The sequence below is a fragment of the Suncus etruscus genome, chromosome X (genome assembly GCF_024139225.1).
Source record: "Suncus etruscus isolate mSunEtr1 chromosome X, mSunEtr1.pri.cur, whole genome shotgun sequence".
NCBI classification, from domain to species: domain Eukaryota; kingdom Metazoa; phylum Chordata; class Mammalia; order Eulipotyphla; family Soricidae; genus Suncus; species Suncus etruscus.
The window spans coordinates 96,499,866-96,526,554 of NC_064868.1; the positions used below are offsets into that span (position 1 = coordinate 96,499,866).

A 26,689-nucleotide genomic window follows, 5' to 3' on the forward strand; every position below is an offset into this window, starting at 1 on the left:
CCTGGACCCTGGTTTTTCTCTTCCCCGAAGGCTGTACTGACCTGTGATTAAAACGCTTCTGTTGATTCAAATAGAAGTGTACCTACTGTCTTTCTGTATACCTCCAATTTTTGGGTCTTTTGACTGGAAGACCCCTCCCTAATTGTCCTGGACATTGTAGTGCAACTCTTTCCTTTGGCAAACACTGACCTGGAGTGAAAATGGCTCCTCTTGGACAAAGAGGAGCAAAAAACTGCAAGTTTTTTCTGTCTGCCTCCATTTCTTGCGTCTCTCTTTTGATGTCTTGAAGTAAAATATATTTCCCCTTTAGCAAACTTGCTTTATTGTCTTTTCTAAGTAATTTTTGCCTAACTCACATTATGAGAAAATTTTTCTCCAAAAATATCTTCTCAAAATCACTTAGTTTCATGTTTTATATTTTCGTCTTCAATACATTCTGAGTTAGTGGTTATACAGTAGATAGAGGATTGAAGGTTTTTTCTGTATGGATATCCATTCACTTACAGTCAACCATTGGCTATCTTTTTGTCATTGAATTGTTTTTACAGCTTCATTAAAAATTAAGTGACATATATATGGGTATACTTATGAACTCCGATCTAAAGATGAAGTTCATCTCCAATAACACAGTCTTTATTACTGTAGCTTTAAAATAATCACAAAAAGCAGGTCATGTGAGACATCCAAATGTATTTTCATCAAAATTGTTCTGGTTATTCCAGTTCCTTATCTTTTCCTTATGCTGTTAACACCAGTTTATCAAATTCTATAAAAGATTTCCAAGGACTTTCATTACAATTGTCCTGAGTCCAGAAACTCAAGAGGGAAGGAGCTGACCTCTCTATAGAAATAAGCTTTTTGATCTATGAACATGTTATAAATCCACATTTATTTTTGTTTATAAAAGTTCTGCCTTTCATTAATTTCTTAGTTTCCAGAACATAGAACTTACATATTTATGATATAATATTATATCTCAATATTTAACTATTTGGGTGATGTTATAATTGATATATCTTTTTTCAGTAAGCTATTTTTGAGACATGTTCCATATAAATGGTAATGTTCAAATTGTCCTAAATCTGAGAATGGCTGGTCCTCATCAAAGCTGTAGTAAAGAATTTCTTTGTTTCCTGCTGCTGCTGTAACAAAAACCCATCATTTAGTGACTTACAAAAACTAATATTTTTATTAATCTAGAAAACAAGTCTAAATAGTACATTGTTTGCAGTGCTGTGTTCCTTCTAGAGATATCATCGGAGAATCCCTTAATTACTTCAGCTTCTAAATGATGTGCCCATTTCTTGGCTCAATGCTCTCTCATATCACTCTGATATTTTGCTTCCACAATCTCATATCTTACTATATTATAGTGAAATATTCTATTTCTTCCTTCTTAAAAGGACTCTGATGATGTTAGAAACTGTTTGATGATTGTTAGAAACTACTTGTATCATTTAGGATAATCTCCCTATCTCAAGATTCTTAAAAACACATGCAAAGTCCTTTTTGCCATATAAGGAGGTATTTTATGGATTAGGATCTCATTATATTTCTAGTGGGACAGGATGATGATGGTATATATTACCACTTATAGTCTATACTTAGCAGATAAAATATGAGTATGATTTTTGAGTTTTGATAGAAAGTGCTTTTTGGAAGAACAGTTTTACCAATAATTTGATAGGGTTTCTTTAAAAAATATTATTTAAGAAAATTATAAGTAACCATGCTTACAAACAGTCACCATGTTTGAACTGGGAAAGCTCCATAGATTCACTCTTTCCTCAAATGTAATGTAAATAAAGCCAGAAAAGATTATGGCTACACTGGCTCACACAGCAGAAAGCTGGCCATCTCAGGAAGACAAGGTGGGCAAAGCACCCCACTGTACCATAGCCATGCTTGCTGCCTCCATCTCAAAGAATCGTTGTTTTCCCAATGGCTCTGCCTTGTTTGTGAACCTCTATGATTCTCTTCATGGACACCAATCTGTCCATACTTTAAGTATGCTGTTTTGGGGGCTGATATCATCAGGACATTTTTGGAGCTAGTGTGGGCACCCTCCCCATATCTTTGGTATTCCAGGAGGATTGGCAGCTGAGTACATGCCACTAAAGTCAAAGTATTAGTAATAGTGCTTTGAATTTCTGGAGAAATTCCATTTATTTGAAGCTATCATTCCTAAGGGATCACCCCAATTTAACAGAATGGACATCTAATAAGAGCTTACTAAACCTTCTGCCATTGTATTAATGACAATGGAGATACAACTATTTTTTATAAATGTACTAGATACTATTCTTTTTCTTTATTCTTTATTCTTTTTAAACTTTATTTTTCTTCTCTTTCAATCTTTTTATTTCTTTTTTTCAATAATCTTGCTTTCAGTTATCTGGAAACAAATGGATTATGATCAACTATGTCAAATATGTGATGCATTTTTAATTAAATAATAGAAAACCATAATTGTACCTTGTCTCCTTGTTTCAGTGTGCGTAGCTGAAGCCTTCCAATTGCTTTTTTAGCATCTGCCTTCAATTGCCTCTGGAATAAGAGGAAAATAGGTATTAGAAAATTATTTTCAAGAGAAATTTTGTGAAAAACAGAAGAAGCATGGAAGAGTAATAAGTATTTATCATGCAAGCAATAATATATAAATTATTTTTATCCTATTTTTCTAAGCCAGGGGCAATTTCTGAGCGCTTAGCCAGGAGTAATCCCTGAGCATCAAACGGTGTGGCCCGAAAAACAAACAAACAAACAAAAAATATATGGTTTACTGCCAAGTTAATTAGCTAAAATTCTATACTTCTACCACAAGAAAGTGACAACTATCTATTGTTTTCTAAGCAGAAAAATAGCAGAAGTAGTTACTATAGTAGAAGTAGTTATAATGACAGCCTAGCCCCTACAAGAAAAGAGGTGCGAATCAATGGCTTTTCACTTTTGGATTTAGCTTTATGGGAAGGAAAATTGTATAACACTATTTAATTTTGAGCAGATGGCCGATGATGATGGAAGTTTTGCTCAAAATCTCAGAGTTGGTTTGTGTCAGTACCACTCAAGAATAGTCAAGTGTTCTTTTCCTTGATCTAAGGTAGTCTTTTTTGACTAGCTTTGGGATAAAAGTTAATACTTCTTTCTTTTTATAATTTTATTTATAATTATATTTTTATTATTTTGGATTTTATAATTATTGTATAATTATATTTTATAATTTTTATATTTCCTTTTCAATGAGGTAGCATTATCTTCCAAAAGTGTATATCCTTTAGTAGTACAGCTCTTCAAATACTTTTTTGAAGATCTAGTGCTATACCTGGTAGTTGCTCCTGGTGGTGCTCTGGTAACAGGGATCAAACCAGTTGGCCACGCAATTCAAATGCCCTACCTGCTATACTAACTTTCTGATCCTATATTTATTATCTCAAACTTCACAAAATATCCCTAAAGGAGAGAAAATATCCATTTCAAATATGAGCAAGTCACCATTCAAAAGAGCTTGGAGTATCTCCCTGATAGCACTGGTACTAGAACTCTGCTTCCCATATTCTAAAGTTCTATTAAATATAAAATCTATAAATCTATTACCTTTGAAAGTCTTTCTACCCTTTGACTTTATGGTTAAGTAAATTGCGGTCAGTTCCTACATGGTGTATGCAGTCTGCCCACAACATCCTGGCTCTGGGTTAGATTTACTATTACTGCTTTCTTTTTTACATAGAACATGAGTTATTTATATTTCAAAAGGATAAAAAATGTAAATGGTGATAAATATTGACCCAATAAGAGCAAAGAGTGTAAGAATTGAAATCAGTTAATGATAAGCCTGATCTTTTACAACCATTTTGCATATTCTAAAAATTTGGGGCACTTCTGGTCTGGGTTTTAGCAACAAGCTCCTCAACATAGTTGGGGAAATGTTCTCACAAGGAGGTGATACAGTGCCAATGTATTTACATCATTAGCTAAAATTCAGTCATAGTGTCTGAGTTTCCAGTGCTAGTTCTTATGGACTTATTTGGCATAAATGCTAAAAATTTAACTATTTAATCATAATTAAAACTAGGGCAAATTAATTTGAGAAGAGGTATCAAAGACAATCTTTAAATGCAATGTTCCCAGTCTGTGTTGATGAGAACAGTAGGGGCTCTCTGCAAAAGAAAAGTGAGAGCTACACAAAATACAAGCATAATCTAAGATTCCAGAAGATCCTAAGGAAGGCTCTTATTTATGAGGAGTCCCCAGTGAAAGAATGCAAGCCTAGAATGTATGAAGCCCTGGGGTTGACTCCTCCAATCACAGGCACATAAAACAAACAAAAAAGGGCAGTTATGGGGCATGCCCGGCATGCATCCAATCTCAATTATACTTTCAAGCCCTAAAGGTCCATCAAATAGCAGAGTACTGCTCTGAGAATCCTGGAACACAGCAACTGTACCTTTAGGGTGGCCTGTTTATTCCTATCACCATAGGGCCCCGGAGGCATTCCACCCTGGGGCCCTTATGTAGAACCTCCTGCCTGGTTGGTCGAGAATTACCAGTAGAGCATCTGGGACTCCTGAGAACCTCTTGGGAGGTTTCTGTGAGAAAATAAAGATCCAAGAGATCTAAGCCTAGCACAAAACAAAGTTCAACAGAGTCATGCTGATGTTTAAAAGAAATTTCTTTAAAAGGAAATGTGAATACTTATGGTATCTCTCTTCTATTCAGCTTTATTTTAAAGGAAATAAAAGCCATTTTATTTTAGTCTGAACGTGAGGCACATGATTCTGGAAATAAGTACAAAATGTATCTTTAGAGCTTGAATGAAGCTTGCAAAATGTTACATCAGTATTTAAAATAACACTATTACATGGATTCTGAGATTTTCAAAAATTCATTCATTCCTCTATAATGAAAATATGAAGTGTGAGGGGCAGGCATGGATGTTGGCTAACTAGCAGAACACATGTCTTGTGCATGTGAGGTCCTGGTTCAATCCTTTTTACTACATGGGCCCTATATGCCTGTTTCCCAGAGTACTGCCATTTGATGCCCCCCACAACAAAGGAAAAATGAGAACAAAATTTAAGACCAAGTAGATAATATTAAATTATGTTTGTGTTATATTTCAACCAGATTTCTGAGTCACTCGGTATTTAAGGACAATATGTCTCAATACAAATTATAATTTATATTTTATTCTTTAATAAAACTTCAAGATATATTTATTTTGCTACACAATATACATTAAATATACTTTACTGAAGGTTTTCTAGCACATCAGATTTTGCTTTCAACAGATAAATTCCAATAGCAAACTGTTCCACTTTTATCATATTTTGTAACTCTATTATTTAATGTGTCTTTCTCTTTTGTTTTATTGTGAATAGTTTAAAGGTGGGGCCATAGTCATTTTGTTTTCGTGTTCCTGTATTGTCCAGTTGGCTTAGAAAATGAAAATATTTTAATGATTTTTCTCATCCAATTCACAGTTTCAGTCACTGAAATCCTCTAATTTACTACATTTAAATTTGGAAATAGTGTTTTAAAACTGCATTTCTCAATTGGGTCTTATGTGCCTCAGGATATTCCAAGTAAACCATAAGTGAAAATCACATATATAGGGACACAATGTGATACTAGGAGACCAACTGGCAGGACAGGGGACAAAATGAAAAAGGGTGAAATGGTTGGAAAAAGGTTGATAAACGTTGGCTTAAAGCACATGTCGCTTACCTGACAATGTGTAAGGTTCAACCTTAAGCGTTTTAGATATTTCATCTTGTGTAATCATTTATAATCACGTAAAATAACATTTTAATATGCATTTTTATAGATGGGAAAGGGTTTACAAGTTTGATTAAAATTCAGTAAGATTTTAATAGTTGCAGAGTTATGCATCACACCCAGGTTAAATTTGGTTTAAAAGCCCAGGATTTTTTATTTATTTATTTATTTATTTATTTATTTATTTATTTATTTATTTATTTATTTATTTTTCGTTTTTGGGCCACACCCGGTGATGCTCAGGGGTTACTCCTGGCTATGCGCTCAGAAGTCGCTCCTGGCTTGGGGGACCATATGGGAAACCGGGGGATCGAACCACGGTCCATCCAAGGCAGGCACCTTACTTCTAGCGCCACCACCCGGCCCCAAATATTTTTTATTTAAACACCTTGGTTATAAACATGATTGTGGTTGGGTTTCAGTCATATAAGATGACACCCCCCCATCACCAGTATAACATTCCCATCACCAATGTCCCAAATATCCCTCCTCCCCTCCCCGCCCCCACCTGTACTCTAGACTGGCTTTCTATTTCCCTCATATATTCTCATTGCTAGGATAGTTCACACTGTAGTAATTTCTCTAACTAACTCATCACTCTTCGTGGTGAGGTTCATGAAGTGGGCTGTAACGTCCAGCCCTCCTCTAAAAGCCCAGATCTTTCCTTTATTGCTCTGCTATGTTATTTGTGAAGAAGAGAAATACAAGGAATAAGAAAAAAAGTCAATGTTAGTTATTGTCCAATCTATGAATCCTTCTAAATTTGCTACTTATTGTGACTTGGAGAGGACAAATCAAGTATTTTATGCCAAAGATTCTCCCCTCACATTCCCTAGTCTTAAGAGATAGCTGGTATAACTACATTTGACAGTAATATTGAAGATTGATTTAAAAAATTTCTATAGGTACAGAAATCTAAATCTGGTAGTTCAGTTTGGAGGAAGTCCTACTTTGAAATTAATTTTGGAGAGTCATGTGAGGCCTTGTTTTATCAAAGATTGACTTACATCTCAACATGAGATGTGAACTCTGGGTTTTCATTCTAGAGAAGCCCCAATCTTCTCTTGAATATGTCTCTCCCTCCCCTCAAATTTCCCTGAGCTAATTTACTTAAAATAAGTTTATTTTATTTCACTTAAAAAATCAGAGTTTGGGGGAGGAAATTAGAGTTTTGATCACCAACTATTACTCTTTTTTAAAATTTTTATTTTATTTTATTGAGATCATTATGCTTTATAGTTGGGTTTCAGAGATACAATGAATCAGGGCCAATTCCACAACCAGTGTTGACCCACCTCCATCTTGTTCCTAGAGTGTATCCCAAACACCAACTGATATACTTAACAGAGGGACCAGAGCACTAATACAGCAGGTAGGGTGTGTGCTTTGCATATGGCCATCTCTGAGCACAAAACCAGAAATAATCCCAGAGCTCCACGGTTTGTGACTCAAAAACCAAAAGAATACTTATAATATAATATTCTTAATAGAACCTTAATCATTATCCCAATTATTAAAATGTTATTATCACTCTTATCCATGAAGATAATTATATAGGTCTGTTATTTATTTGCTTTTGATTTAGGCTGAACTTCCAAGACAAGCTAAATTGTTAAGCTATACCAAAATTTTTAATTTCACATTTAAAATTTTAATTTCATGTTTAAAATTTAAACATGGCATTCTTTAAAAATTGAACATTTTAAATAGAACTGCAATGAACATAGGCATGCAGAGGACATTTTTGTATTGGGTTTTTTGTGTTCCTAGGAGTGGTATAGCTGGATCATAAGGGAGCTCAATTTCCAGTTTTTTGAGAAAATTCCATATTGTTTTTCACAAAGGCTGGACTAGACAGCATTCCCACCAGCAGTAAATGAGAGTTCCTTTCTCCCCACATCCCCACCAGCACTGATTGTTGTAGTTCTTTATGATGTGTGCCAGTCTCTGTGGTGTGAGATGGTACACCTCATTGTTGTTTTAATTTGCATCTTCCTTCAGGAGTGTATTACCAACTTCTTTGAAGAATGTCATGGGTATCCTTAGAAAATTTTTTATCTAACAAAAATGCTGAAGTTTTATTTATTTGCTTAAGATATTCCAGTAAAAATTGTACAGATACACAAATTTCAAAGAGTTTATATTTAATAAATAAGTTCACAACATATTACCACTTAAAATACATTGCATGTTTTGCAAAAGTAAATCTACTGACTTCTAACCCCTGAAAACAACTCAGAAGCCCAACAATAGATAAGTGGCTAAAGAAACTGTGGTACATATATATACACAATGGAATGCTATGCAGCTGTCAGAAAAAATGAAGTCATGAAACTTTCCTATACATAGATGGACATGGAAACTATTATGATGATTGAAATGAGTCAGAAGGAGAGAGAACAGTTTCACTCATATGTATGATTTTAAAAAATCTCAAAGACAGTATGGTAATAACACCAAGAGACAATAGAGATGAGCTTTGAAAGGAATAGTCCAGGATATGAAGCTACCACAACGATTTGTGAGTACAGTTAAATAAATAACTACACCAACAACTATCATGATAATGGTAGTGAATGAGAGAAAAAGAATGCCTGTCTCAAATACAATAAAGGGGTAGGGGAGGAGAGAGATGGGAGGGTTACACTGGTGAAGGGGGATATACTTTTTATGATTGAAACTCAACTACAAACATGTTTATAATCATGTTGCTTAAATAAATAGCACCCAGGATACAAGATCCCCCCCACTGAGTGGGATAAATTATTCACCTAATACCCATCAGACAAGGGGCTAATATCCAAAATATACAAGGCACTGACAGAACTTTACAAGAAAAAACATCTAATCCCATCCAAACATGGGGAGAAGAAATGGACAAACACTTTGACAAAGAAGAAATATATATGGCCAAAAGACACATGAAAAAAATGCTCCACATCATTAATCATCAGGGAGATGCAAATCAAAACAACTATGAGGTACCACCTCACACCCCAGAGATTGGCACACATCACAAAGAATGAGAACAAGCAGTGTTGGTGGGGATGTGGAAAGAAAGGAACTCTTATCCACTGCTGGTGGGAATGCCGTCTAGTCCAACCTTTATGGAAAACAATATGGAGATTCCTCCAAAAGCTGGAAATCGAGCTCCCATACGACCCAGCTATACCACTCCTAGGAATATACCCTAGGAACATAAAAATACAATACAAAAATCCCTTTCTTACACCTATATTCATTTCAGCACTATTTACCATAGCAGGACTCTGGAAACAGCCAAGATACCCTTCAACAGATGAATAGCTAAAGAAACTGTGGTACATATACACAATGGAATATTATGCAGCTGTCAGGAGAGATGAAGTCATGAAATTTTCCTATACATGGATGTACATGGAATCTATTATGCTGAGTGAAATAAGTCAGAGAGAAAAAAAGATGCAGAATGGTCTCACTCATCTATGGGTTTTAAGAAAAATGAAAGACATTCTTGCAATAACTTTCAGACACAAAAGAGAAAAGAGCTGGAAGTTCCAGCTCACCTCATGAAGCTCACCACAAACAGATGAGTTTAGTTAGAGAAATAACTACGTTCTGAACTATCCTAATAATGAGAATGTACGAGGGAAATAGAAAGCCTGTCTAGAGTACAGGTGGGGGTTGGATGGGGAGGAGGGAGATTTGGGACACTGGTGATGGGTGGTGTTCTTTACATGACTGAAACCCAAAAGCAATCATGTATGTAATAAAGTTGTTTAAATAAAAATATAATAAAAAAGAAAAATGGAAAAATTTAAATTAATATTTAATTTAAATTTCATATTTAAAATTTTATTTTTTTGTTTTTTTTTGGGGGCCACACCTGTTTGATGCTCAGGGGTTACTCCTGGCTAAGTGCTCAGAAATTGCCCCTGGCTTGGGGGGACCATATGGGACGCCGGGGGATCGAACCATGCTCGCAATCTTCCCTTGGCTAGTACGTGCAAGGCAGACACCTTACCTCTAGCACCCTCGCCGGCCCCTCATATTTAAAATTTTAAATAAAATTTAAATTATATTGAAATTTTAATATATGTTGAACTTTTAGATTATAGTAAACTCAGAGAGTTCATTTGTATTATTGAATACAATTAAGTAAAATATTTATTTTGATGATATTACAATTGAGTCAGTCTGGTTTCTTATTGCAAGGTGTTCAGCTTTTTACTGGAACTCACATGATAACCCTAGGCATGTAGTCAAACTTAACAAGTAAAGTATGTACAAAAGCAAAAAGGAAGTTAGACATTTCTTTACTTAAATCATCACTTTAAAATTTTTTTTCACTAAATGGTTCAAAGTTTACAGAAAAGAGTACTAAAATAAATAATCATAGTACCAAGATTATTTTCTTCATTTATATTCTTGAGAGCAAAATCAATGTCTGAATCATGTGTCTAGTTAAGTATATAAACAACATAAATTAATTTTTCACAATTTTAAATATACATATTATCTTTTAAATGAAACTTTTATTAAACATAAGAATTTCCTCCTGCTTAACAGGAAAATCAGCACTTAATAAAAGGCAGGTTTTATGCAACTGAGCAGAATGTTTCCTGGCACCATAAAAAGACCTTGGATTCGACAATAAACATGGCCAGAGACTGTAGTTGATCTCATGACAGTATGCTTCAAGGGTGGAGACACCCTGTATCTCTTAAGCCAAGGGAATATCCTTTCTAATTTTCCCAATACCTACTGCGCCTATGGAAAAAAACCCAATAAAACAAAACAAAAAACTTACCACACCTGCCCCCCTTCCTTTTTTCTTTTTCTTTCTTCTTTTAAATTTATATTTATAGCTTCTAGACAGGGGCTCCTCCCCACTTTTTTTTCCAACAGAACCATAGAACATGAATCATCTTGTTCTGCCTCATAAATTGAGAAAAAAAGTGGATAGTACCAGGGGCAAGCAGTCTCATGAACATTGAGTGGAAATAAAAAAAAAAGGTCAGACCTAAATACCAACCCAAAAGAATCAAGAAACCCAAACTACAACAAGCTATACACAAAAGGGACTGCTGTTAACACTAGCAGTCCAGGGGCTAAGGGGGGAGGGGAGATGCATGCTGGGAACAGGGGCAGAGGGAGGTCAACATTGGTGGTGGGAATTGCTCTAATTCTATGTACCTTAAATATAACTGTGAAAGACTTGTAATTCACATTGGCTTCAATAAAAATTATTAAAAAATCAAGTTTTACTCAGACAAGAATCTATTTAATCTGCCCTTATACAAAAGTCAATGTAATGGCTTTCTTAATATGCAGTAGATGCTGCTTAGTTTTCAAGTTCATTTCATGTGCTAACAGAGAAACTAATACAACTTAAAGTATTTCATATATCTTTAGTCATGTTTTAATATGAAGGACACATTTTAAGATATCAATATAACTTAAAGCTCCCTCATCAGAGACCACACAGGAGTGTTATCTTTTTGACTTAAACTACAGGAAAATATCTCTGCCTAGAGAGCCAATGAGTCTTAGGGTCCAAGGCTCATATGTGGGGCTGATCACTGGACTAATGCTTCTAGCATCTGCTTCTGGCCAGGCCTACTGAAGCACTAGGAAACTGACAATGAAACCAGGAGTATATTATCCATCTTGACTCAGCAGTCATTGCAAGCCGGTAAATATGGTCACATTTTAGTTATTATGCATAATTCTTTAAGATGAAGAAACTTTAAGGAGCATATATATTCTCATATTTGTCTGAGGGCCAAGAACTATAGGAGTAATGTATTAGATCTACAGTTATCTTTTTCTTTATAATCCATTCTCCCTTGATTTTAGTCAAGGTCTTTTTTAAAGTTCTTTTTGGAAGGTAGTAAGCTCCTAAGCATGCTTCAAGCAGCCCTGAGGCTGCTCAGTCAACTGACTCATTTAATTCAACGCTCATGTTAGCAATGAGGGTAGGACTTCTTGGTCTGGTGGTACTGAGGGATACATCTTATGGGTACTCAACAGGCAATTTGATACTGAATTTAAATTCTAGTCTCTGCACATGCAAGATATGCATCCAACAACAAAACAATCACAGTTGCTTGAACTGAATAAGTGATTTTATGAATAAGTGATTTTTTTCTTTAACTCTTTATCTCTATCTCTTTTCTCTTTCCCTTTCCTTCCCTAACCTTCCCTTCCCTTTCCTTTTTCCTGGTTTTTGGACCATACCCAGTGGTACTCAGGGGTTACTACTGGCTCTGTACTCATAAATTACTACTGGAAGGGTCAGGGGACCATATGGGATACCAGGGATTGAACACGGGTAGGTTCTGGGCAAAAGTGCTACCCATTGTGCTATCATTCCAGCCCCAATTTTTGTTTTTCTGAAGAAACACTCTACTGAAAATGAACTGAGCTTGTTCCATTATTCCTTGCCCAGCTTCTATTTAACCTAGAATCATTTTTATCTCACTGGCCACTGTTTAATCCCACACTCCTTGTAGCCATTGAGATTAATTAGTTGAGTGTAGTTAAGACAGATGCATTGAAGCCAAACATGTTGCATTCTCCATGTCAAATTCAAGCCTTTAGTGGTCACTCCTAAACTGTTTAGTTTGAGTATGCCATAAGGTTTTACATAATCTTCCTTGTCTTGGGTTAAGGTTGTTTCCAGTGGAGACACAAGCCATACTATGTTTAATAGTTTTTTTCAGTGACATGCCATCGATACTTTTCCATATATATTTTTTTGTTTTGGGGCCACACCAGGTGATACTGGTGATACTCAGGAGTTACTCCTGGCTATGCGCTCAGAAATCACTCCTGGCTCAGGATACCATATGGGATGCCCGGGATCAAACCCAGATCCGTCCTGGGTCAGCAGTGTACAAAACAAATGCCCTACTGCTGTGCTATCATTCCGGCTCCACTTTTCCATATTGTTTAATAGCTTTCCATCTACTAAAATAGTGCAATGTCATATATCATACACTGATATTGCATGTGAGCAGTCATGATGATCTGCTCGTTAAACTAGGGAATTCTGGGCATCAACATTTTTACATGTATATGTTTACCTCACATGACACTGCTTGTGTCTAAAATGGAAGGAAGACATGTTTGAACAGTCTAAGTGCTAGTATTCTAAAGTTTCCATAACTCAGTTTCATTACCATATCTACCAGTAATATGAGGACAGTGTTTTTAATAGTGATAATTATAGTCATGTATATATATATCATGCTCTATATTTTTAAAAATCAAATAGCATGCAAATGATATATTCATACATTCAACTAGTTATAAGCAGAAGGAATATGAATTATATATTCAATTCTTTAATCAATGAATAATCAGACATATAGTTCACTCATTAAGTAGCAAACAAAGCTCTTTGAAAAGAAAAGGCTTTCCAAAAAGATGGGAAGTTGTGTGTGTGTGTGTGTATATGTAGTATAAGCCTTGTACATGTAAAGCCTGTATTCTACTACTGAGCTACTTCCATGGATATAATTATTTCTATTATGGATAGTTTTTACAAAAGTTAATTTGTAAAAATATATAATAAACTATGAAAATTAAAAAATAATAAAATCAAAATATCTGCTAAATATTATGTGATGACAGGGAGTTATTTATAAAATATAATATATGCTGGACAAGTTAATATCATGTGAATAGAGTTATTATAACACTCAGAATACAGAAATATACTCCCCACAAAAATATAGGCAAATAGTCCTTTCACTGAAATGATGATACCATTTGAATAGTCAATAATACTTGATACCGATATCAATTTCTTTCCAACATAAAATAAAATATCAGAATTTGACAAATATTAACAAAGTGTGAAACAAATAGTGTAACATGGGTATTTTTAACATTCTTTGACCACCGCAGGTAACAGGCTGAACCTATCAGAATGTGATAAGTTGAATATGAGGAGAAGCACCGAAGTCAATTACCTTTAAGCACTATGATAATCATCACCCATTATCATATGTTGGCTTTAATTTTATGAAGGTCTTATAAGATTTTAATTTTTCATATGTTCCAGAATTCAATGTTCCCCAGCTCTCAAACTGGGCTCCTTTTTGACTACAGGAAAAAAAATGGATCTGACATAGCTAGAATTTCGCTGCCTTTGCAGGAATTTCAGGAGATATGAAAATATATTACTGTATCTACTATGAAATCGCCAGAAAGCACTAAATACTGAACATTGTGGGAAAGTAGCATACCATTCTCTTGTTGCACTGAGAAAGAATGAAGAAATAATGAGGTACAAGTCATAGAATCACTACAAAATAATCAGATTCTGAATACAGAATGAATGTAGAGTCAGTAGGATTTTTCTGGTGGAGGTTATACAGAATGTGAGAGAAAACAAGGAGTTAGCATCCTAAGATTTCTATTATAGAGTTGAGAAGGTCATTTTAAAAATGGAAGCTGTAATGTTTCTGTTGTGTCCTCCGTAACAAAAGAAGATAAGGGATACAGCTCTAGGTGTAGATAGCTGACTCTATGTATGGGAGCTTAGAGATATACTCTTTATTACTCTATTTCCTCACATCTTAACCCTCCCCCTCAGGGATGATTGCACAACTGGGAGGGTTTAGAGAGATTTTTGCCCCACTAACCAGTGCTCAGGGTCTATCCTTGGCTCTGTGTTCTAGGGATAGTTCCTGATGAAACTCTGGAGGCCATATAGGGTGACAGGTATAGAATCTGGCTCTACAAACAAGGAAAATACCCTACTTAAAACCTGGTCTCAGGTTTTAGAGATTTAAGGAAAATAGAACATATATTGTAGTCACCCAGTAAAACAGAATGGGAAATGGTTGAGGAACATAATAGTGAGGCACAATGCTAGGCAGCATGAAGGGCTCACTCTGAGCTTAGGCCATAAATTTAATGTGTGATCAGTCTATATAGATGTAATTGTTGTTTTGCTACTTCAGCGATTCAAAAGACAAGTTGAGAGTAGCTGGGAAGTAGGATTGAATCAGGGCTAGGCTTTAATCGCAAATGGAAAGGAGCAAAAAAATGAAGGGAGCATAGTCATATGCATAGTAGTATGGAGGTTGAGTTAGGGAGAGATAGAAGTGAAAATACTAGTGTTGAATGAAGAGCAATTTAAAGGTGACAGGATAGGCTTCACACTACCATAGTATTTGATAGAGACCATTCAAGGATGCAAGGGTACTACTGCTTGGTTATTCATATTCCTTGTATCTGTTTAAGTATCGGTTTTAAAATATGGCAGAAATGGTAAAGCAACTCTGGTGTTGAGCCCAGTAAATTACTTTAACCTGCCTTCTCTTTCTTTCCAGTCCTGTCACCACATGCAAACAAACATATTACTGGCACACCTAAACATACATATTTTTGTGGTGAGTACAGAACTTCTATGAGATGGGATTTGGAAGTAAGGATTATTTCCTTTGTACTTTATTTAGGGAGTGCACATTCACCTGTAATCAGGGCTTATTTCTGGCTCTGTGCTCAGGCATCACTTGTGGCAGGCTCAAAGGACCATATGTTGTTCTGGAATTGAACCAAGGTCAGCTGCATGCAAGTGTCCCACCTATTGTACTATCCATCTATCCCTCCCTTGAACTTTCTAAGCTTTCAATATTAAATACAAGATGCAGTTGTAATTTAGAAAAATATATTTTGAGGAACATATTAACACTCATATAAAATTACATATTGTCTGTGCTCCTTGGAGTTTAAAGAGCTAAAAGGGGCAGGATACAAAATTATAAAAATGAAAAATTACAAAATTACAAAAATCTAAAAAAATTTAGAGAATATTGTACATATTTTTGTTTGTTTGGGGGCCACACTCAATTGTGTTCAGATATTACTCTGGCTCTGGACTCAGATATTACTCCTTGTAGTGACTGGGTGTGCTGCAAATCATAGATTGGCTATATGCAAGGCAAGCACCCTACCTGCTGTACTCCCACTCTAGACCCAATTCATATATTTTAAAAACACATGTTTCTGGGATAGGTAGATAACTCAAAGTGATAGAGCATTTTCTTTCCATACCCAAGAGCTTGATCCCTGGTACTAGATTTTTTTGCACTCACCCAGTACATCTGGGGAATATCCCTTGTAGTTCCCAGCATACTGTAATGTCTGCCAGAGCAACATATCATTACGCCGGAATCACTAGCATTGGCTCTTAAGGCTTCCAACTCTACTGGAAAGTCCCTTTCCAAATAGACCAACAAAAGTTACCAGATTTCATAAAGCATAGACATAATTTTTTGTCTGGCAAGTGGATTTTCCCCAAAATGCACAATGCCTAAACCGATAATACATTTGAATAGTTTAAAATTGGGATAAAGAACCATCACCTACCTGCTTTCTGCTTTGAGCTCTTGCATTCCGCAATCTTCGAGCAGAATAAAAAATAAAATAACCCACTGTTGCTGCTGTGATAATAAAAAAGGACACAGAAACAAAAAAAATTGAGTAGTGGTTTACCCAAGGTCCATGTTTTTTCCCTACTTCGATGACCATTGTTACTTGTATTCCTTTTTGAATAGACTGTAGAATTTTTGTGCCTTTCAGATTGCCAATCATAATTGCAACAATATCTGCAGCACCTGTAAAAGAAAAAAAAATTCAGTTTTAGTTTGGAAAAAAATATTCAGTATAAAAGTTATAAATATTTTAAATGATAAAAGGGTATAAACTTACATCAGACTTAATTACTGATCTTAAAGAATTAACACTTTAGTAACAAAGCTAGCTATCACATATAGAAAAAGCCTTCCACTGGTTAACTTCCAACATAATTCAGCTGTATTTGGCTTGTGCTGTGTGCAGCTTTGCCTGAAGATTTTCCTAAGACAGTTCTCTAAGATACTATAGAGTAGGTATTATTCACTAGGGGATTTAAGAAATGGGAAAGACACAAATGTTCTATAGCATATTTTTTAACTTTTAAGTTGGCAGACTGTCCTTTGAGTTCACTACTAAAACGGGTGACTTTACATATTGGGGTTAGTAATGGTCAAAATATTCATAACCTCAAATTTATAACCGATAGAATAAAAATGTGCCATTTTTATATAGTCAAAAAAACCTTTATATAAGTTGTTCAAGGTGCTCTAAGGTTTCACGTGGACTTGATCAAGATACAAATGATACCAATGAATACAGGTAAAATTTATTAAAAGTTATGATTCTATTGACACATATTAAACTTGAAACAGACTAAACTTATCACTAAGGACTACTCTGTACCACCTCCCTCTCTGTGCCTGACTAGGTAAATATTGGGCAAAAAAAAAGGACAAATATTATCTCTTACAGTGCTATGAGCATGTCAGATTACACATATTATTTCAATGCATATCAAGATTTCTAGCCCTTCTAGTTTGTATGACATGAGACCAATAACCTTAAGGAAAAGAGTTATTTGAATTTTAACAGACTGCAAATAGGAGAACCTTCCTACTGATACCAGGTTAAGGTACTAAAGTAGGTTAATAATCAAACTCTTAGTCTATAATAAAAACAAGCACATGTGCATGTGACTCGCTAAAAGAGCCTTTAGACTAGAATTTAAAAATAAAGAACATTAAACTGGTATTCACACATTTTAAATGATGAAATTAAGAGTACAAACCTTAAATTGCAATATTCATAGAATTATTGCCTAAGTAGTCCTTTAAAAATATATTACTCAAGAAACCAAAACCTTTCTAAGATTAAGACCTTCTTACAGAAAGTTATTCATTTAAAATACATACATAGGCTTTTACTACAGTACATTTGATTTTTTAAAAACTGTAATAACATAGTTTAGAAGAGAAAGAAAGTTCTTAATGACATATTTTCATCTATAATCACTAGCTAATATCTTTTTGGGGGAGGGATACTTAAATTTCTAGCCTTGGTACTAAAAGCTCAGGCATCAATAGTCTTTTCTCAACTTCTGTCAGGAGAATTCTGGACTATGAAGTTTTGGTTAAGTGTATAAATTTGTACATATTTTAATATTACAATATGTAAACCTTTTAAATGACAGCTAATTCTATATATCCTGTTTAGAAATATTAGTAATTTGAAGAGTTATAAAAGATTACAGACTGATACTTTGAGGTTTGTTGACTAATAGAAACAATTTTTCAGGCTTTCAGAAACTATGAGGTAGGTGGTATCAATGTATGCTCAGAAATATGCAGTTCATTGACGTCATAAAGAAATTGATTCACAGTATGGAGCCAGAGAGATAGCACATCGGTAGGGTTTTTGCCTTTTATGTGGCTGACCCAGGATGAACCTGGGTTCATTTTCAGGCATCCCATATGGTCCCCAGTGCCTGCCAGGAGCAATTTCTGAGTGCAGAGTTAGGAGTAACCCCTGACCGCTGCTGGGTGTGGCCCCAAAATAAAAAAAAACTGATTCACAATATTTTTTAAAAATATTAAAATTGGGAAAGGGGAAGTTTAACTCATACCTGAATGTTACCAGGAGTTATCTCTAGCAGTACTTAGGTGAGGGACCATATGTGGTGCCAGGAACTTAAATTAGAATTGCAGCAGCCACCACCACAGCTGCATGAAAAGCAATTTACTTACTTTCTGAACTATTTCTCTAAGATCCAGACAAAAAAGTTAAAAACAAGGATAACAAAGAGTGTATATTGTCTACGTGTAAGGAACATTGCTATGCTACAATCTATGCTTCAATTCATAGAGTTCAAGTTAATAGCACTATCATCCAATTATCTATTATCTTTGTAATACTTTAAAAACATTTCTAAGTATTATTATCTCTTGCCTCTTTTCCCATTCCATACTCTCATAATGATTTAAAAATGTCTCCACTGTTCCTAATTAGTTAATCAGACCACTATCATTCTGGCAACCTGGTTGATAATCTCAGAAGCACATTATAATCCTCACTGCTAATCAAGTCATTCTGTAGATATGTTTCTCAACATTTCTCACTATTACATCCTTTCCAGTACTGCTGTCTTGCTCTTATTTTATTTCTATTTTTATTATTTTTATAATATCTTTATTTAAACACTGCGATTACAAACATGATTGTAGTTGGGTTTCAGTCATAAAAAAGAACACCCCCTTCATCAATGCAACATTCTCACCACCAATGGTCCCCATTTCCCTCCTCCCCTTCCTCCTGCTTGTATTTGAGACAGGCATTCTACTTCTCTCACTCAACATTGCTGTCTTGCTCTTAAATACATCAGTAACCTAACTGGTTACAGTCTCATTTTCCCCTTTAATGTGTCATATAATTATACCTTCGTGGTTGACTTTTGCAAAAATTTTTCTAAACCATGCCTGTTCCTTGCTCAAAAGTCTTAGTACGTCTTTATTACTCACATTAAAGTCTGACTCCCTAGCCTAGCTTTCAACACATATATGATCTACTCCTAGTTGCCTCTTTTTAGCTTTGGGCCACATCCAGTAATGCCCAGGGGTTACTTCTGGTTCTGCACTGGTTCTGGTATCATTCTTGGTGGTGCTTGGGGAACCATGTGGGATGCCAGAGATCCTACCTGGGTCAGCAGGTGCAAGGCAAGCGCCCTACCCACTGTACTATTGTGCTGGCCTCCTGTTTGCCCCTTTTATATTTGTCTACTATACTACATATCATAAACATTAAAATCCAGCCACGTGAACCAGAAAAAACTATAGCAAGGGGGTAAAGAACTTGTCTTGCATCTCATTCTCTTGGATCCAAACTCCCTGCAAAACATATGTCTCTTGTAGTAGTGGCAGGGCTTAATCAAACAGCCAGAAATAGCCCCTGAGAATAATGTGACCTAAAACCCTTTCAAAAAGAAAAAAAAAACAAAAACAAAAAGATCCAGTCACAGGGGAATGGCTATTATCATGTATGCTTGACTCTCCATTTTGGTCTATTATTCTAGTATGTTCCACATGCCTGCTCAGATATTGGCCCTCTAATTATCTATGTCTCACAAAAATTCCAGTTCAAATGTTGCTCATTTTATTATTTTCCAAAGTTCCTCATAGAATGTAAACATCTTGTTACCTGATTCTTAACCTTTCATTGAACTTATTATTTTGGCATTTCAGTTGGCAAACAACATTCCCTCCTCTAATTTAGCAACCTTTAAAGGTAGCAACTGTCTTTTAATTAACTATAGTAATACTTTCTTTTATCTGATATTGTCAGGGAATTAGGCCTTCCACATAAATAAAATTGCCAAGTTCTACACAAATATTTAATTTTAACAATTTTAACTAAACATTATAGATATTATCTACGCTGCTGTATTTCCTTTGGGGTAGAGGCCAATCAACTAGTGCTAAGGGGCCCAGGTTACCAATCTTGGCATTATTTGGCTCAATGCTTGGGACAACATCATGCAGTTTCAGATGTCCAAATCAGGGCTCTATATATCTGGAATGCATGCAATCTAGCCCTTTGTGTTAATGCCAGATCCTGCTTCATTTTGTTTAGTGTTAATGGTGTATTCTTTTTTTTTTTTTCATTTTGGGTCACACCTGGCAATATTGAGGGAATACTTCTGGAAGTGCTAGGGAGACTATTAGTGACTTTTGGTATCAAACTTGGGACCACCTTGTGCAAGCTGCACTATCAGCTTTTGATAGTACTTTTGCACTAACTTTTGAGAGTAATTTTGAGAGTACTTAATGATTTTCTGAGAGTACTTGACAGTGATTCCTGGCTAAGTGGGCCAATGTTTCAGTGTGAAGGCCTGAGAATTCAGTGTTGTTGCTCATTCATTGCAGCGCCAGAGACCCAGCCACCCCTGTAATGCTCTGGGGCTTCCAGAGTCACATGATGTTCAGAGGCCTCCAGGGCAGCAACCAGCAATGTTCAATTGCAGTATGTTTCCAGGCATCTAATATGAGTCAATCACATAAAAGGCATGTGTTTTCTTAACTAGCATATATTAATTATATCCCCTGTTTTTAAACTAGCATATATTGACTAGGATTAATTACAGATATTACAATTCATTATGACTTATCTTTTTGTTGTTGTTTGTTTCAGAGGCACACCTGATGATGCTAAGGGCTTATGCCTGGCTTTGTGCTCAGGGATCATTCCTGGCAATGATCCGGACTTACATTTATCTCTGTGCTCAGAGGTCACCCCTGGAAATGTTCTGTGAATCATATGCAGTGCCAAGATTTGAACCAGAATCACCTGTGTGCAATACAAGCATTATACTCACTGTACTAACTTTCTGGCCCTGTATCATCTAAGTCATTATTTAATATAGTAGTAACTTTGCATTAGAGTTTTTCCCAATAAAGTCATACATTTTGGAGTCAGGAAGAATGTTAGAGATGTTATTATATGATTTATTTTCAGGTTCCCATTTTGGGAAATTTTCTTTGGAAAGAGAGAGGATCTTACACCACTCCCCCACATTTTTTTGTTGGTAGCACCAAGAACTGAAGACTTCACACATGCAAGACAAATGCTTTACCACTGAGCCATATTCCCAGCAGTGAGATTCTCACTTTAACTTGCTGCTTCTAGAAGCATTTTATTACCTTTCTAATTATATACTTTTAGTCTACTGTTAACTCTACAAAGTGCAATAAAACTCAGATTTAAAGAACAAGTTACACAGACTTAGAGAGAGCTTTGAAGTCTTCAGGGCAAAGTATCCTTTGATATTTATGCTGGTTGTTCAGTGACATTTCTATTTATTTCCTGAATCTTGGCTATACTTTGTGTAGTTGAGGTTGCAAGAAAATATTTGTATATAAACTAGAATACTACATTAACATGTTTTTATTTTCCCATCAACAGTTTAAAGATAACTTTAAACTTGTTAGGATAAATACAAAATTCACATTGAAAGAGTCCAATAGATTAGAGCACATGATTTAAATGCAAGAGACCCAGGTTGAATCTCCCAACAATACATGGTACCACATGCACTGAGACAGGGATCAGTCCCATAGAATTGTCAGCTCAAAAACCACTCAGAAAATAAAAACAAATTCATGCAGTTGATAGGAATCTGGATGAACTGGAGGTTATCATGCTGAATGATTTGGTCAGACGCATAAGGATAATTACTGTATGAGTTCACCAATCTGTGGTATATAGAGAAATAAATCAATGATATAGTAGTATCATTCAATAATAAATCAGGGCCAGAGAAATAGCACTTTGTGTAGGGCGCTAGTCTAGCATGTGCCCAATACATGTTCAATCCCTGGCATCCCAAATGTTCCTCTAAGCACCGCCGGTAGTCATTACTAAGCAAAGCCAGAAATAACCCTTGAACACAACTTCTGATACCAAAACAGAAACCTGAGAGTGTCAGGTTAAGGGAAAGATGAGGGAGTGTCAAAAAAGCTGACAAGAAGTAACATAGGAACTGAATAGAGGGTTTAGAATATATGGACAGTGCTAAGAAAGGTAATAGTATATAACAAAACCATAACAGTCAATCAATAAACATTTAAAGAATGTGGGATGGACAGAATATTGTACTAGTGGTGACATTGGGTTTGAGGAGAGTGTGATGGCCAGTTTTGTGGAACGAGTATGCAGTACCATTGTACATCATTACCAACCCCATTACCTAAACTATAAACTAAAAGTGGAAGTGGCCAGTTTGCTTCAGTGTCTTTTGTTTGCTTTGGGCTAAATTTTGCAATGCTCAGGAATTATTCCTGGCTCTGCACTCAGAAATCACTCCTAGCAGTACTCAGGGAACTATATGTGATGTTGGAGATTGAATCTGGGTTAGCCACATGAAAGGCTTGCACACTAACTGCTGCAATATCACACTGGCCTGTGTCTGTAACTTTACTAGCATTAGTTCTGCATTCAATGAAACAAAAAGCTGTGATTTGACTAAAAAGATACAAATTAAATAAGCACATAGATGGAAGAGAGCCCTAACAACTGGTTCTGAGAGTCACAAGAAAGCCTTAATTTTTAATTTGTGCTAAATCTTAGTTTGACTACTCTTCCTATAACTGTATTGATGGGGAGTTGATAAAACTAAAAAATGGGTGCAACCTATAGAACCACCTGACTCACCCATACCAATGGATATTAAAGCGTATACTTAAGTAGAAGTGTTTGTTCATGTCTTCTCAATTTTGTGATGTTAGATGTTTTTTTTCTTGTTAAGTTCTGTCAGTGCCTGTATATCTTAGATGTTATCTCATTGTCTGATGGGTTTTGGGTGAATACCTTCTCCCATTCTGTGGGTGACATCTGTATCCTAGTTATTGTTTCCTTTGAGATGCAGAAGCTTCTTCTCAGTTTAATGTGGCCCCATTTGTTTATCTCTGCTTCCACTTGTCTGGTCAGTGGTGTTTCCCCTTTGAAGATGCCTTTAGTCTCAATGTCATGGAGTATTTTATCTACATGTTATTCTATGTAACTTACGGTTCTGGGTCTAATATCAAGGCCTTCAATCTATTTGAATTTGACCTTTGTGCATGGTGTTAGATGGAGTTCTGAGTTCGCTTTTTTGCATGTGCTTGACCAATAATACTTGTGAAAGAGGCTTTCCTTGCTCCATTTTGAGTTTTTGCCCCTTTATCAAAGATTGATTGATTGTATGCTGGGGAACATTTTCTGAATTCTCAAGTCTATTCCATTGATCTGAGGGTCTATCTTTATTGAAATACCATGATGTTTTAAATGACTATTGCTTTGTAATACAATTTAAAGTTGGAAAAAGTGATGCTTCCCATCTTCTTTTTACCTATTGCTTGTTTTAGCAATTTGAGAGCATTTATTGTTACAAATGAATTTCAGGAGCATTTGATCCATTTCTTTGAAGGATGTCATGGCTATCCTTAGAGGAATTGCAATAAATCTGTTCAATGCTTTGGGGAGTATTGCCAAATACAGATGGCCAAAAGACACATGAAAAAATGCTTCACGTCACTAATCATTATGGAGATGCAAAGCAAAACAACAGTGAAGTATCATCTTATGCCACAGAGATTGGCACACATCAAAGAACAAGAACAATCAGAGTTGGTGGGATGTGGGAAGAAATGAACTCACATTCACTGCTGGTAGGAATGCTGTCCAGTCCAGTTTTTCTGGAAAACAATATGGATATTCCTCAAAAAAACCCCCTAGAAATTGAGCTCCCATATGACCTAGCAATACCACTCTTAGGGATATACCCTAGGAACACAAAAACACAATATAAAAATGCCATATGCATTCCAATGCTCATTGCAACTCTATTTACAATAGCTAGAAACTGGAAATAACCCAGATGCCCAACAATAGATGAGTGGCTAAAAAAACTGTGGTACATATACACAATGGAATACTATGTTGTTGTCAGGAACAATAAAGTCATGAAATTTTCCTATACATGGATGGACACAGAAAGTATTTTGCTGAGTAAAATGAGTCAAAGGAGAGAGATAATAATAGAATAGAATGGAATGGAATGGAATGGAATAGAAGAATAGAATAGATAGAATAGTCTCACTCATCTAGGTATTTAAGAAAAATAAAAGTCGGTATTGTAATAATGCCCAAAGAAAATAGAGATGAGGTTTGAAAGGACCAGCCCATTATATAAAGCTTACCACAAAGACTGGTGAGCGCAGTTAGAGAAAGAACTATACCAACAGCTATCATGACAATGTTAGTGAGTGATAAAAATAGAATGCCTTGTCTTGAAGACAGGTAGAGGTTGGGAGAGGAGGAAGATGGGGGATTGTTGATGGTGGGAAGGTTGCCCTGGTACATTTTTTAATATAATTTTTATTTTAATCATAGTGGCTTACATATCATTCACAGTAATATTTTAGGTAGATATTAATATTGAATCGGGAATTCCCATCATGGAATTGTCCTCCCTCCATCTCTGTTCCCGTCCTGCTTCCCATATCCTCCACCCTCACCCCTGGGGCTGCTAGAATGAGTGGTCCCCTCTGTGCCTAGCTTACTATTTAGTGATCTTACAACTGTTTGGTCATGGTACCTCCATTATAACCCCCTCTAATTGGGAGACGGGACTAGATCGTTCAAGCTATGTGGGTTTTTTTTTTTTTTGGTTTTTGGGCCACTCCCGGCTGTGCTCAGGGGTTACTCCTGGCTGTTTGCTCAGAAATAGCTCCTGGCAGGCACGGGGGACCATATGGGACACCGGGATTCGAACCAACCACCTTTGGTCCTGGATCGGCTGCTTGCAAGGCAAACACCGCTGTGCTATCTCTCCGGGCCCAAGCTATGTGGTTTTGTTTGAAGAAGAGAAAAGTAATAAAATGGGGTAAAAATCAAATACGCCGAAAATGGGCAGAGTCCTTCTAGAGGCTCTCATCTATGGTTTGAGAGACGAAGGGGGAAAAAGAAGGTGAAACACCACAACAGTATAAAAAGAAGTATAAAATAAAATATTCAGTGAGCACTATAGCAATAAAGATAGGCACCACATAATAGCCATGGTCTTGAAATAAAAAACATGACAGAGCACAATACGGAAGAAGAGAAAAGAAGAAAGAAAAATAAATAAATAAATAAATAAAAATGGAGACAAGTTCAATATCCACACCAAATCAAAGAAATTGACAAAAACTAGATAGATAAATTAAAGATTATTTTGTGCTTTTTGTTTAGTTTCTTTTTTTTTCCTCCTGCATAGACCCAGTAAACATTGGGGTCATTCGAAAAGGAATTCTCTTGGCCTAAGAGATACTGGGTTTCTCCACCCTTGGAGTATATTGTCATGGGGTTAACTATAGACTCCTTTTTAGTTCATTTACTCTTCCGTTGGTGTTTTTGTGGTGTATGGAAGACTTCTGCTCTGTCCTGGGTGATAAAATCAGGTCTCTGTATCTAGAGATCTCAGTCTCTGCACAGGTCAGGATGGAACTTATGATGAAGTCTTTCTTTGTGGTTCTTGAAGTTCTGTTCCCTCAGTGTCATTATAATCCGTCTTCTGTGGTTGGTGGTCTCAGTCAGACCTTTGAAATTAGAGATCATGGTTGCTGTGCAGGTCGTAGATCAAATCCTAGACTAGGGCTTTTTTATTGGTCCCAGGATACATACTGCCTGGTCATGGTTCTATCAGCCAGTCATCTGTAGATCGCGATCTTGGCTTTTGCACAGACCAAAGGGTGACAAGTCTTCTGATTTTTCCTTATCATTAGCTGGTGAGGTAGGATAACCTGATCTTATGTCAAGTTGTTCCCAATTTCCTCATCGTCAGGATATCATATTAGAGCTGGACTTGTTGGTGTCTGAGCAGTATTAAGGATGTCCCAGATGGAATTTGGTTCCTGTGAAGAACTGTGTTGTTTCTATGCCTGGGATCCAGGGTTCCAGGCTGGACGGTCGATGTCTAATCACCTGGGGTCTAAGTTAGTTCCACATGACATATTTTCAAGGTGGGAGATGCGAAGAGTACTTTTTATGACTGAAACCCAACTACAAACATTTCTAACTATGGTTCTTAAATAAAGATATTAATAAAAATACTTAAGTAGAGGGGCTGGAGAGAAAGCACTGTGTGAAAGCCACTTGACTTTATGTGGCTTGCCCTCATTTAATTCCTTGAAGCACTCAAACCAGCCCAAAACATTAAATATAAATTGCATACATTTCTGGACTTGTATCAATGTTACTCTGTTTATTTATTTTACTAATCCAACCAACTTTGAAAAAAATATCTTGTATATAGTTCCAAATAAAATGTTTTGCTATTTGATACACTGAAAATACGATAAATCCAGAGACTAAAAAGAAAAGTCAAATTTCCTTTAACAGAAAACAAAAGCAACCCTTTTATGACTGTGCAAATTTGTAATTAATACTTTTCTACCTTAATTGTATATTCTTAAAATATTGAAATCAAGGCTGTTATGATTCATTTATTCTAAACTTCTCAAAATTAGTGAGTTTGTAAATGACCTTTTCAAAG

General features: G+C 35.8%; 2 protein-coding genes across 3 annotated transcripts in view; one reads left to right on the forward strand and one right to left on the reverse strand.

Moving 5' to 3' along the window:
- Window positions 1-26,689, forward strand: part of VAMP7 (vesicle associated membrane protein 7) — a 1,102,798-nt gene that overhangs the window by 640,313 nt on the left and 435,796 nt on the right. The window lies entirely within an intron of this gene.
- RNF128 (ring finger protein 128) overlaps window positions 1-26,689 on the reverse strand; it is a 197,720-nt gene that overhangs the window by 33,805 nt on the left and 137,226 nt on the right. For both annotated transcript variants that reach the window (XM_049766677.1, XM_049766676.1), the window contains exons 2-3: window positions 16,141-16,388; window positions 2,476-2,547 (exon numbers count right to left, since the gene is read on the reverse strand). In XM_049766677.1, the coding sequence (XP_049622634.1) occupies window positions 2,476-2,547; window positions 16,141-16,388 (320 nt within the window). The remainder of the gene's footprint in view (window positions 1-2,475; window positions 2,548-16,140; window positions 16,389-26,689) is intronic.